The sequence below is a fragment of the Simochromis diagramma genome, unplaced genomic scaffold, assembly GCF_900408965.1.
Source record: "Simochromis diagramma unplaced genomic scaffold, fSimDia1.1 OVJJ01000781.1, whole genome shotgun sequence".
NCBI lineage: Eukaryota > Metazoa > Chordata > Actinopteri > Cichliformes > Cichlidae > Simochromis > Simochromis diagramma.
Window position 1 is genome coordinate 507,712 of NW_024386832.1, and position 9,976 is coordinate 517,687.

At 43.4% G+C, this 9,976-nt stretch overlaps 3 protein-coding genes across 3 annotated transcripts; all 3 read left to right on the forward strand.

Moving 5' to 3' along the window:
- The first annotated feature begins 21 nt into the window (after nucleotides 1-21).
- Nucleotides 22-3,875, forward strand: LOC120731453 (beta-crystallin B3-like). The gene is made up of 6 exons (XM_040028453.1): nucleotides 22-327; nucleotides 690-787; nucleotides 1,041-1,159; nucleotides 1,266-1,398; nucleotides 1,613-1,755; nucleotides 1,856-3,875. The coding sequence occupies exons 2-6, from the start codon at nucleotides 713-715 to the stop codon at nucleotides 2,091-2,093; spliced, it is 708 nt and encodes a 235-aa protein (XP_039884387.1). The 5' UTR covers nucleotides 22-327; nucleotides 690-712; the 3' UTR covers nucleotides 2,094-3,875.
- A 2,197-nt stretch (nucleotides 3,876-6,072) lies between these two features.
- crybb2 (crystallin, beta B2) lies at nucleotides 6,073-7,524 on the forward strand. Its single transcript, XM_040028464.1, has 5 exons — nucleotides 6,073-6,243; nucleotides 6,398-6,516; nucleotides 6,709-6,841; nucleotides 6,936-7,078; nucleotides 7,191-7,524. Exons 1-5 carry the CDS (start codon nucleotides 6,181-6,183, stop codon nucleotides 7,357-7,359), a joined length of 627 nt encoding a protein of 208 aa, XP_039884398.1. The 5' UTR covers nucleotides 6,073-6,180; the 3' UTR covers nucleotides 7,360-7,524.
- Nucleotides 7,525-7,674: 150 nt separating this feature from the next.
- On the forward strand, nucleotides 7,675-9,897 carry ctu1 (cytosolic thiouridylase subunit 1 homolog (S. pombe)). Its single transcript, XM_040028459.1, has 3 exons — nucleotides 7,675-7,874; nucleotides 8,405-8,905; nucleotides 9,008-9,897. The coding sequence occupies exons 2-3, from the start codon at nucleotides 8,410-8,412 to the stop codon at nucleotides 9,541-9,543; spliced, it is 1,032 nt and encodes a 343-aa protein (XP_039884393.1). The 5' UTR covers nucleotides 7,675-7,874; nucleotides 8,405-8,409; the 3' UTR covers nucleotides 9,544-9,897.
- Nucleotides 9,898-9,976: the final 79 nt, after the last annotated feature.

Genomic DNA, 9,976 nt, shown 5'->3' on the forward strand with positions numbered 1-9,976 from the left:
GTGTGTGTGTGTTTATGCTGAGTAGGGCAGTTTGCTGAATCCTCTTGGCTCTCTCTCTGTGTGCCCACACACAACGCCTGCTGGCAGCCAGGCAGATAGGCAGGGCAGCGTGTGCCAACACAGCTGCCTATTGAGAGGCAGCGTTACGGACACAATGTGAGCGACAGACTTGCTGTATCAACAGCTCCCCCTTTTCTGCTGTTGTGGCCAGAAATAAACCATAAATACCCCCCCCACCATCCCTGCGGTCTAATGGCTCAACCCCACCAAACACCAAGTGGCAGCGAAAAAAGAGGGACACTACCGCTTCCTAGCAGGCATACCCAGGTAAAAGCCTCCTACTGGACACATACTTATCAATCACCATGGTGTAATAATGCCATTGCAAAGGAGTTCAGTGGTGCTGCACCGGGGAAGACTCAGGTTTGGTGGAGTTTGTTATTAAGTATTGCACGTGATGAAGAAATTGTGTGTTCATACTCGAAAAATAAACTCTTATCAGGTAAATTATTACTGCTGAGGCTTAAAAAAAAGTCCTCCTGCTCAAGGATGTATTCTACAATTGTAGCTTAGACATTAAGCTTCTCTCGTGTGTGTGTGTGTGTGTGTGTGTGTGTTGTGTGGTGCGCGTCCATGTATGAATGTGTGACGGACGGTGCTTTTTCTATGTGTGTGCTGCTGCCAAAAAGTGGAGGAGCAGTGGATCAGGAGGATGTCGGAGCAGCAAAGTGCCCCGGAGCAGCTAGCTGCTGGGAAGAGCCAGGGTGGAGCTGGAGCCACATACAAGGTACTGGAACAACTTGGTTTGCTCATAGAAGAACTGCTCCCAGGGTTCACCTTTATACAGGTGTATTTCGCTGCCCAGCTATTGGTCACAGATGTACCTGCATCATCTGCTGAACCTGACAGTTTGAGTTATTTTTAAGCTCAGCCTATGTCATGTCTATTTTCTATATGGAGGCTGTTATCTTAAGCTCCCAGGGGAAACCGAAAGGAGTCTGTGTTAGTTTATGGAATGCCTTTTGTTTCTGTGTTTCCAGGTGGTGCTGTTTGAGTTTGAAAATTTCCAGGGCTGCAAGGCAGAGTTTTCTGCAGAGTGTAAAGATGTGACAGAGAAGGGACTGCAGAAGGTCAGCTCTGTGATTGTTGAGTCAGGACCGTAAGTAATGCCGCATGTGAGATTATTCATATAAGAAAATTTAGAAGATAACTTGTTAGGCAAGCTTGTCATGCTGGTAAACTCGGATCTTCTCTTTTCCCCTCAGCTGGGTGGGTTATGATCGGCATGGGTTCACAGGCGAGCAGTTTATTCTGGAGAAAGGAGAGTATCCACGCTGGGACACCTGGACCAACAGTCAGAACAGCTACTCCCTCTTGTCTCTAAGGCCACTCAAAGTGGTGCGTGACTAGTTCACATACAAAGCTCATGATGCAGTCACACAGATATGTGAAGAATATTTGACACGAGCTGTTTACACGTAACCTTTGCCCGTTGTGTTTTTACCTCCTGACACATTTTAAATGATTGATCTGATTACTGAATCAGAGTCTACAAACACACGCACACATTCAGACTACACCCTGGTGACATTTGTGTAATTTTTGTGTTCAGGATGGTGCTGAACACAAGCTGCACCTGTATGAGAATCCAAGTTTTACTGGCAGAAAGATGGAGATCGTTGACGATGATGTGCCCAGTTTGTGGGGCCATGGTTTTCAGGACCGTGTAGCAAGCATCAAAGCTCTCAATGGAACGTAAGATCCTCAGCGCACCCTTATCTAAACCACATCGCACTGCCTTCTGGGTGTTTTTCTGCGACACACCTCACATTTTGTCTGTTTCTCCTTCCTCCAGATGGGTTGGCTACATGTACCCAGGCTACAGGGGTCGGCAGTTTGTCTTTGAGCGAGGAGATTTCAAGCATTGGAATGACTGGGAGGCCCCCGCTCCCCAGATCCAGTCTGTCCGACGTGTGCGAGACATGCAGTGGCACAAGAGGGGCTGTTTCATCGTTCCCGACCCAGCTCCGGCTCCTGATCCCGACCCTGCCCCAGCACCTCCTGCCCCTCCTGCTACAGCTGGAGCCAGCTGAGCAGGACCCTCGCCTGCCTCCCACAGCCTTCCCCACGCTGCCGACAGTGCCTGCCCTCTGCCTTAACCTAACCACGGCAAACGCTGCTTGTGCCCAGTGAGGAGTGCCATGTATGTATCAGTGGCGAATAAAAGTTGTTTGACCTGGAGTTTATTGGTGATGTTGTACTTCAAGTCAAGGTGGAGATGGCTTTAACTAAAGGTTTGGAAAAAAAAATAAAAACACTATCAGAGATGTCACACTGACATCTATGTGGAGATAATGCAGCCTACATCTGGCAGATATTTTTCCTCGAGATAAGCTGCAGATGTGTGCCGCTTTCATTGCATGTGTTTTCCTATTCTAGTCAGACAGCTGAAAACCTCATCGAGCATTAGGAACACATGACTTATTCAATGCATATGTGGATACGCGTTTGCCTAACAGAAATGGAAATGATGTCATGCTGTATGTATGCTTGCTATTAAAACAGAGTGCGCTGCATTCCCTTCCCTTAGTCTTCATTGTGCATTTGGTGGTTAATGGTCACAAGGTGAACACTGAGAGCATGCAGTTACTCCAGTGTACCCTATTTAACACTATTATACTAGTGTTAAGTTCAGGTTTAGCATAATAAGAGAAAAAAAAAATCAGTCCAAATGTAAAAGCACACATGCATGCGGTTTTTAAAACAAAACACACTTTTCCCTCACAACACTGACTGGAGCATTTTCTCTATTTTTCTACAAAGTGCAAAGTTTTAATCATGTAAAAGAGGGAGAGCAGAGATAAGAGACACAGACCTGAAGTTTATGCATAATACTTGCAGAAAACATGCAGCTGATCATCAATAACTCAATCATACGCGATCATGAGAAGATTCTGGCAATTTCTGCCTCAGCATCGTTTCCCTGGACTAGAATTTTCACTTAAACATGAGGCTTTCAAACACGCACACACACACACACACACACACACACAAAACACATCTGAAATGAGCCACAAACAACCTCACTTTTGTCAGAAAGCAAGCAATTTTACTCAAGGATTTGTCAATCCTGTGAGCGTGCAACCGGATATTGAGCCCAGATTTACTGCCCATAATCGCATGAAAAACAAATTAACTATTGATTAGTCATACAATCATTTCCTGAGTGTACTGGATTACATCAAGTGTAGTCAAGTGAACATAACATCCCAACAAAACAGTTGCAGTCAGCAAGTCTTTAATCGACAAAGTCCTTGACTGTTTCGCAGACGGACCATCTGGCTCATAAAAGCAGCCAGTCACTGGATTTGATTGCAGGACTCCTTCGGTTCTAATGATTGGATGTAACTGTGTTACATTATCTGTCTGTGTAATGTGTTCCCTGAAAGAGTCGTGTTTGTGTTTTGGAAATACAAGTCGTATACAATATTTTCAAGGGTGGAACGTTTGTACAGCATACATCTTTATTGACTTTGAATATATTCCATCCACTTTGTGCAATGTACCAGTACCACTGGCAGCGGAGTCATGCTGTACCACAGGATGATGCTATCACCATGCTTGACTTTGGGTAGAGCATTTGAAAGACTGACCTTTGCTCCCATAACCATACCTTTTGTTATTGTGGCAGAAAAGCTCTCTGTCTTTGTCTTGACTGACCATAAAACTTCCAGAAGGCATTTAGTTTGTACATTTGGGCAGCTGCAAATTACAGTTGAGCTTGATGGTGTTGATTTTGGAGCAGGGCCTTCTTCTTTGGTTGGTTACCACTCAGTCCATGGCGAGGTAAAACTGGCTTCCTGTAGACAGTGACGCTGGGGTTTCAGCAGTTTCCGGTTCATGACAGATTTGATCCTTTGTGGTTTCTGAATTGTTCTAGGCCATTGTGAACAATTTCCTCTCATCTGAGGGTGACAGTTTGGGTGTTCTTTCAGACCTTGGCAAAGTGGTGTCACACCCGATTGACTGTTAGCTCTAAGAGATCTTCCCAGCTTGTGTAAATCTAGCTTTCTTTCTTAGATCTTCACTGAGCTCCTTGGACTTTTCCATTGTTCTGAGCATTGTCAGTCCAATGAGTGCTGTCAAATAAATCCTTTTTATGTTGGCAAAGACAATCTGCATACAGATGAGGACAGAATTATTTGCCACACAGTACAGAAAAAGTCTGGCAGAAGTAGGAACCAAACAATTTCAAAGAATCTGGAAAGAAAACTAACAAAGATGTACCTAAAAACCTCAGAACAACTGCCAAGACTCTAGTGAATGACTTAGCCAAACCAGCAATTGTACTCTGAAAGAGGGCAATCACTAGAAGCCTGCACGGGAATGGACTGCAACGTTATGGACCAAGAAAAACTCCACATATAGTGTCAAAGTTCGAGATTCGAGACACCATCAAAGCTGGTTGAGAACAACAGGGCTAAAGTCCTGTGGGACCAGCAGCTGCTGGTCAACCAACCAGACACAGTGGTGGTTAATAAAAAGCAGAAGACTGCAGTTGTGATAGATGTTGCAATCCCAGCAGACAAAAACATCAGGAAGAAGCAGCATGAGGGAGCAACAGGAGCAGAGTTGGAAGGTAAATTCTAAAATGGTCCAAAATGTTCCTGGTAACAGGAGCATTGGGAGCTGTAACAACAATACTAAAAGAGTGACTTCAACAGATTTCACGCACAACAACAGAGGTCTCTCTCAGTAGGGAACTTATTATAAGCAATTCAAATTCAATTTCTTCTTCTTTATTCTTGGACACTAATAAAGTTGCTTAGCATGATTCACAGTTCAAAATAATCCTTATTTATCATATACCGTGTCTTGGTTCAGCCTCATATGTCCCTTTAAGGTCCCTGAAAAGCTGCAGCTTGGTATTGTAATTCTGCAAAGGCTCTTGGCCACCGCTGAAACAGACCATCAGGCAACACCACAAAACCTCAAACCCAAAAATCTCAGCTCCAGTTCATCTGTTGTCCGTGGTGATGCATGCACATTATGATCTCATTAAAATGTTTCCTTTTAGCAACACTAACAATAAAAAGATCACCTCGATAGCACGATGCTTCATTTCAAGCATCCATTTGAAATCCTACTGTGGTGAAAGTACCGGTCTTAATGATAATAATAACAAACACACCTAATAAGAGCACATTTTTAGTAGGAAATCACTCTAGTTTCATCTGAATCACTGTGAACAATATAAAGTAGATGTAAAAAAATAAATAAATACGAGTATAGAGCATAAATAGAAGTGTCTAAAAACTTTGTCCCAAAGTATAAAAATGTTAAAGATGGATTGTTATGGAGCTGTTTTATTGCTCCCAGTAGATGGTCAGCAGGTTTAAGTCATAAATCCATTCTTTAGAGCTGCTGTCTTTCTTTGCAGCCAGCAGCATTACCATCTGCCTTTATTTGATTTGATTTTTTAACACCATACAGTAAAAAAATAAAATAAAATCAACTTAAACATATGGAAATGTTCAGCAGCATCTCTTCTGTTATTCACATCCCTCCAGCACGGTAAAACCCATCTTTTACCGTCCTTCTCTCTCTCACTCTCCCTGCTCATTGTAGGTGTGGGTCTCTTGGCACTGTTTGTGCTGAATCATGAGGATATCAAACAATGACTGGCTGGACAAAACTGACAACTAATGAAATAACTTTGTGGGAGTGTGACACTCCGGGGTGGGGTGGGGTTGGGTGGGGGTGCACAGTGACCCCTGATTTCATTCTGCTGGGCCTATGGCAGGCCGATCTGCCGGCCAGCTTGGACACTCTCGGTGCTGTTGGCAAAGTTTCCACCCCTGGGCGTCCCGTATATATTGAGCTCATTGTGCCATCACAAACACACTGGCACAGACAGGTACTGGTAAGGGGATCATGTCCGTCACGCTGTATTTTATAATTTTTTTTAATATATATATTTATCAGTATTTGTCTTCTTTTTGCCACTGTAATTTAGGTTAAATCTTAAAAACTTAGAACAATAACAGCAAACAGAATCAATCAACAGCTTCTCAGATTTTAGAAAAAGCTACCAAGAAAAAAAATTACAGAAATACCTCAAAATTATTCAGAATTATACTTTTACCTGTTTCTTTTCAGCATCATCCTTATCCATTCAATATGGCCACAGACCACCAGAGTCCTGCATCCAAGCAGCAGCAGCCAGGCACCAGTGCGTTTAAGGTGAGGGAGGACAGGCGCACACTGGCAGCGAGACCAGTTCACATAAGTTCACATGAAATCTGTGCACTCCGTATTTGCAATTGTTTATCTTCCAAAAAAACACAACTCCTTTCATGAGCTAAAAAAAGAAGAAGAAACTTTTCCTCTTTTCCAGCTGGTTATCTATGAGCAGGAAAACTTCCAGGGACGCTGCCATGAGCTGACTGGTCCCTGTAACAACCTTCAGGAAGCAGGCGTGGAGAAAGTGGGCTCCATACTGGTGCTGTGTGGACCGTGAGTGTGGGTCAGAGACAGACAGAGAAAACTAGCAAATGACCAAAAAAAGAGGGAATGGCATAGAGAAAAGCAATCACATTTAATGTGTGATAAGCAGACAACCAACCATCTTTCCAGCTGAGCCCCTGCATCAATCACAGCCCCATTTGTTGTTGTTGTTGTTGTTGTTGTTGTTTTCTGTCTTCTCAGATGGGTGGGATATGAGCAGGCCAACTGTAAGGGGGAGCAGTATGTGTTTGAGAAGGGCGAGTATCCTCGCTGGGATTCCTGGACCAACAGCAGGCGTAGTGACACCATTGTTGCATTCCGCCCCATTAAAGTGGTAAGAGAGATTTACAAATTTATACCTCCATCCCATAATCAGCTGCTTCACATCTCACCCTTGGCTTGATTTTTTTCTTCTTCTGATTTATCAGGACAGCCAGGAGCACAAGATTGTCCTTTACGAAAACCCCAGCTTTGCAGGGAAGAAGATAGAAATCATAGATGATGATGTCCCCAGCTTTCACGCACACGGCTACCAGGAGAAGGTCTCTTCTGTTCGGGTCCAGAGTGGCACGTGAGTCCATCCTCTCAGCAGGTGCTGTATATCATAGAAATAGCTGCCACATGCCCTTTGACCTCTAATTGGCTAACATTTGTTTCCCCTCTCTTTGCTTGTGGTGCACCAGCTGGGTGGGCTACCAGTATCCAGGCTACAGAGGCTATCAGTACCTGTTTGAGAAGGGGGAGTACAAGGACACCACTGATTTCGGAGCCCAGATTCCTCAGATCCAATCAGTCCGGCGCATCAGAGACATGCAGTGGCATCAGAGGGGTGCCTTTCATCCCGTCAACTAAGCTTGTGACTCTCTCCTGTCAGGAATCCTGACCTCAGCATCCTCTGCTCCCTTTCTGGCAACAAACCCTTTGACCTTCATTTACCACCACCATGCAGCATTTTGATATCAGCTGAGGCAGTAGTAACAATCTTTGAAGCAAACTAATAAATCCTCATTGCTTACATTTGACTCAATCATGGGATTGTCTTCTGTTTTTCCCCTCCACACAAGTCCTTCAGACTGCAACACCTGAAAAACAGACACCACCAATGCATCTAAACTGTGCTTAAACCACCAGAGTATATATGGGTATTGAGAAGGCATTACATGGGTTGGTTTGTGCACTGGCCGACTCCGACCAATAGGCTGCGCTGTAGGGTGTTTACTGGAGACGTCACTTCCTGTTGTCCCAGTAAAGAAGAGGCAACATTACAAGATGAAAAATATTCTCCTGCTTTAGCGTGCTAACGGTTTAATTTTTAAAAGCTATTATAGTAACTGCATATATTATCCCCACATTCCCCGGATACTTTGGTAAGAAAATGTTACAGCTCACGAGTTAGCTTAGCTTAGCTAGCTAATGTTAGACCACGTTTAGGTTTTGTATGTGTTGTACTACTCTTAAATGTGGCATGTCTTGAAAATATAGCCTGATAATCCACTAATATGACTGAAGTTGTGACTAAGTTATCCGCTTATTTCTTTGATTGAAGTAACGGGGTGTTTTATCGACTTTTATGTCGATAAAAATGAAGCTAATGTAGTAAGAATCCAGCGTATGAAGTAAAGTTTCTTATTCTTCAGGGCTGACATCTCACCTACCTGGCTATGTAAGGAGCTGTAAAAGTGTTTTTAAAGCACTTACTAGACCATTAGACTAAAGCCAAACTTTAAATTGGGATTTTCAGGTTACAAAACGAACATGATAAAGATCACTTTAAGGAGATCAGCAACGAGGAAGTTGAGCTTTGTAGATTTGTATGGCTTTGACATGAAATATTTAAAGTATTTGTTATATTAATTTTGGACATTATTGTTCTTTTAATAAACCACCTTTCCAACAGTCAAGATGCCTGTCCAGTGTAGCAGCTGCTCTGAAAAGCGTGCCGTGCTTAAACGTCCAAAAACCGGCCACTCTCTGTGTAAGGAGTGCTTCTTCTGGGCCTTTGAAGAGGAGATTCATCAGACCATAGTGTCAGCAAAGCTGTTCAAACCCGGGGAGTCTGTGGGAATCGCTGCCTCCGGGGGAAAAGATTCCACTGTGCTTGCACATGTAATGAAGGTCCTGAATGAGCGATACAGCTACGGCCTTGAGCTCATGCTTCTCTCGGTGGACGAGGGAATCACGGGTTATCGAGATGACTCCTTGGAGACTGTGAAGAGGAACCAGCAACAGTATGAGCTGCCTCTGAAGATTGTGTCCTATGAGGAGCTGTATGGCTGGACAATGGATGCTATAGTGAAGCAGGTTGGGCTGAAAAATAACTGCACCTTCTGTGGCGTGTTCAGGAGGCAGGCGTTGGACAGAGGAGCCATCATGCTTAAAGTGGACAAGATATGTACAGGTAGATTCAAATGACTGTGAAAATGTGAGCAGTGTTAGCTTTAATGTGTTGTTTTGAATAACGAGATGTCTCTGTTTTCTTTTCTTTTTTCCCTCTGCACAGGTCACAATGCTGATGATGTGGCAGAAACTGTTTTGATGAACGTCTTGCGAGGGGACATAGCTCGGCTGCGCCGCTGCACCACCATCTCAACGGACAGCGAGAACGAAGGGGTCGTGCCACGCTGCAAGCCCCTTAAATACGCTTATGAAAAAGAGATTGTTCTGTATGCTTACTTCAAGAAATTAGACTACTTTTCTACTGAGTGTATCTACTCTCCTAATGCTTACCGTGGCTATGCAAGAACCTATTTAAAGGATCTGGAGAGTGTGAGGCCCAGTTCAATCATGGACGTTATTCACTCCGGTGAGAACCTGTCTGTGCGCGAGGGGGTAAAGATGCCTGTCCAGGGAACCTGCAGCCGGTGTGGCTACATCTCCAGTCAGAAACTGTGTAAGGCATGTGTGCTGTTGGAGGGGCTGAACCGAGGTCTGCCAAAGCTGGGAATAGGCAAACACCACCGCTTCCATGATAAAATCCTCTCCCAGCAGCCACTTACAGAGGAGGAGGAGAGAAAGCTGAAAGCAGTAGACTTTTGAATCATAAATAATGTTGTTTTTTTTTCTTTAGAATAAATGACATTTGTTGTCTTTTATAGGAGAGCGATCAAATCTTATCTTTCCATTTCATATCATTGAAGTATTTATTGACTGTTTATATGGAATTTTAATTTGAAATGCTATGTAGACTTTTTACACTTTATACAAAAGTGTGTGACCAGCTGCTTTTGTTGTCATTTGCCATCTAAAAAAAGACATTTGAAGGTGCATTTACTTTATTTTTGTATGTCCCAGTGTACCAACCTTTGGGGAAGGGTCTGATAACAGTTATGGTCATACTTCAAAGTATTTTATGATCTATAATAAATGCATTGATCTTTATCTTCAAACTTGTCCAAAAAACTTGAGTATGCAGTCTGATTTGTTGTGCCTTTCATGATTCTAATGGTATAATGTTTATTCTTCTCTGAGG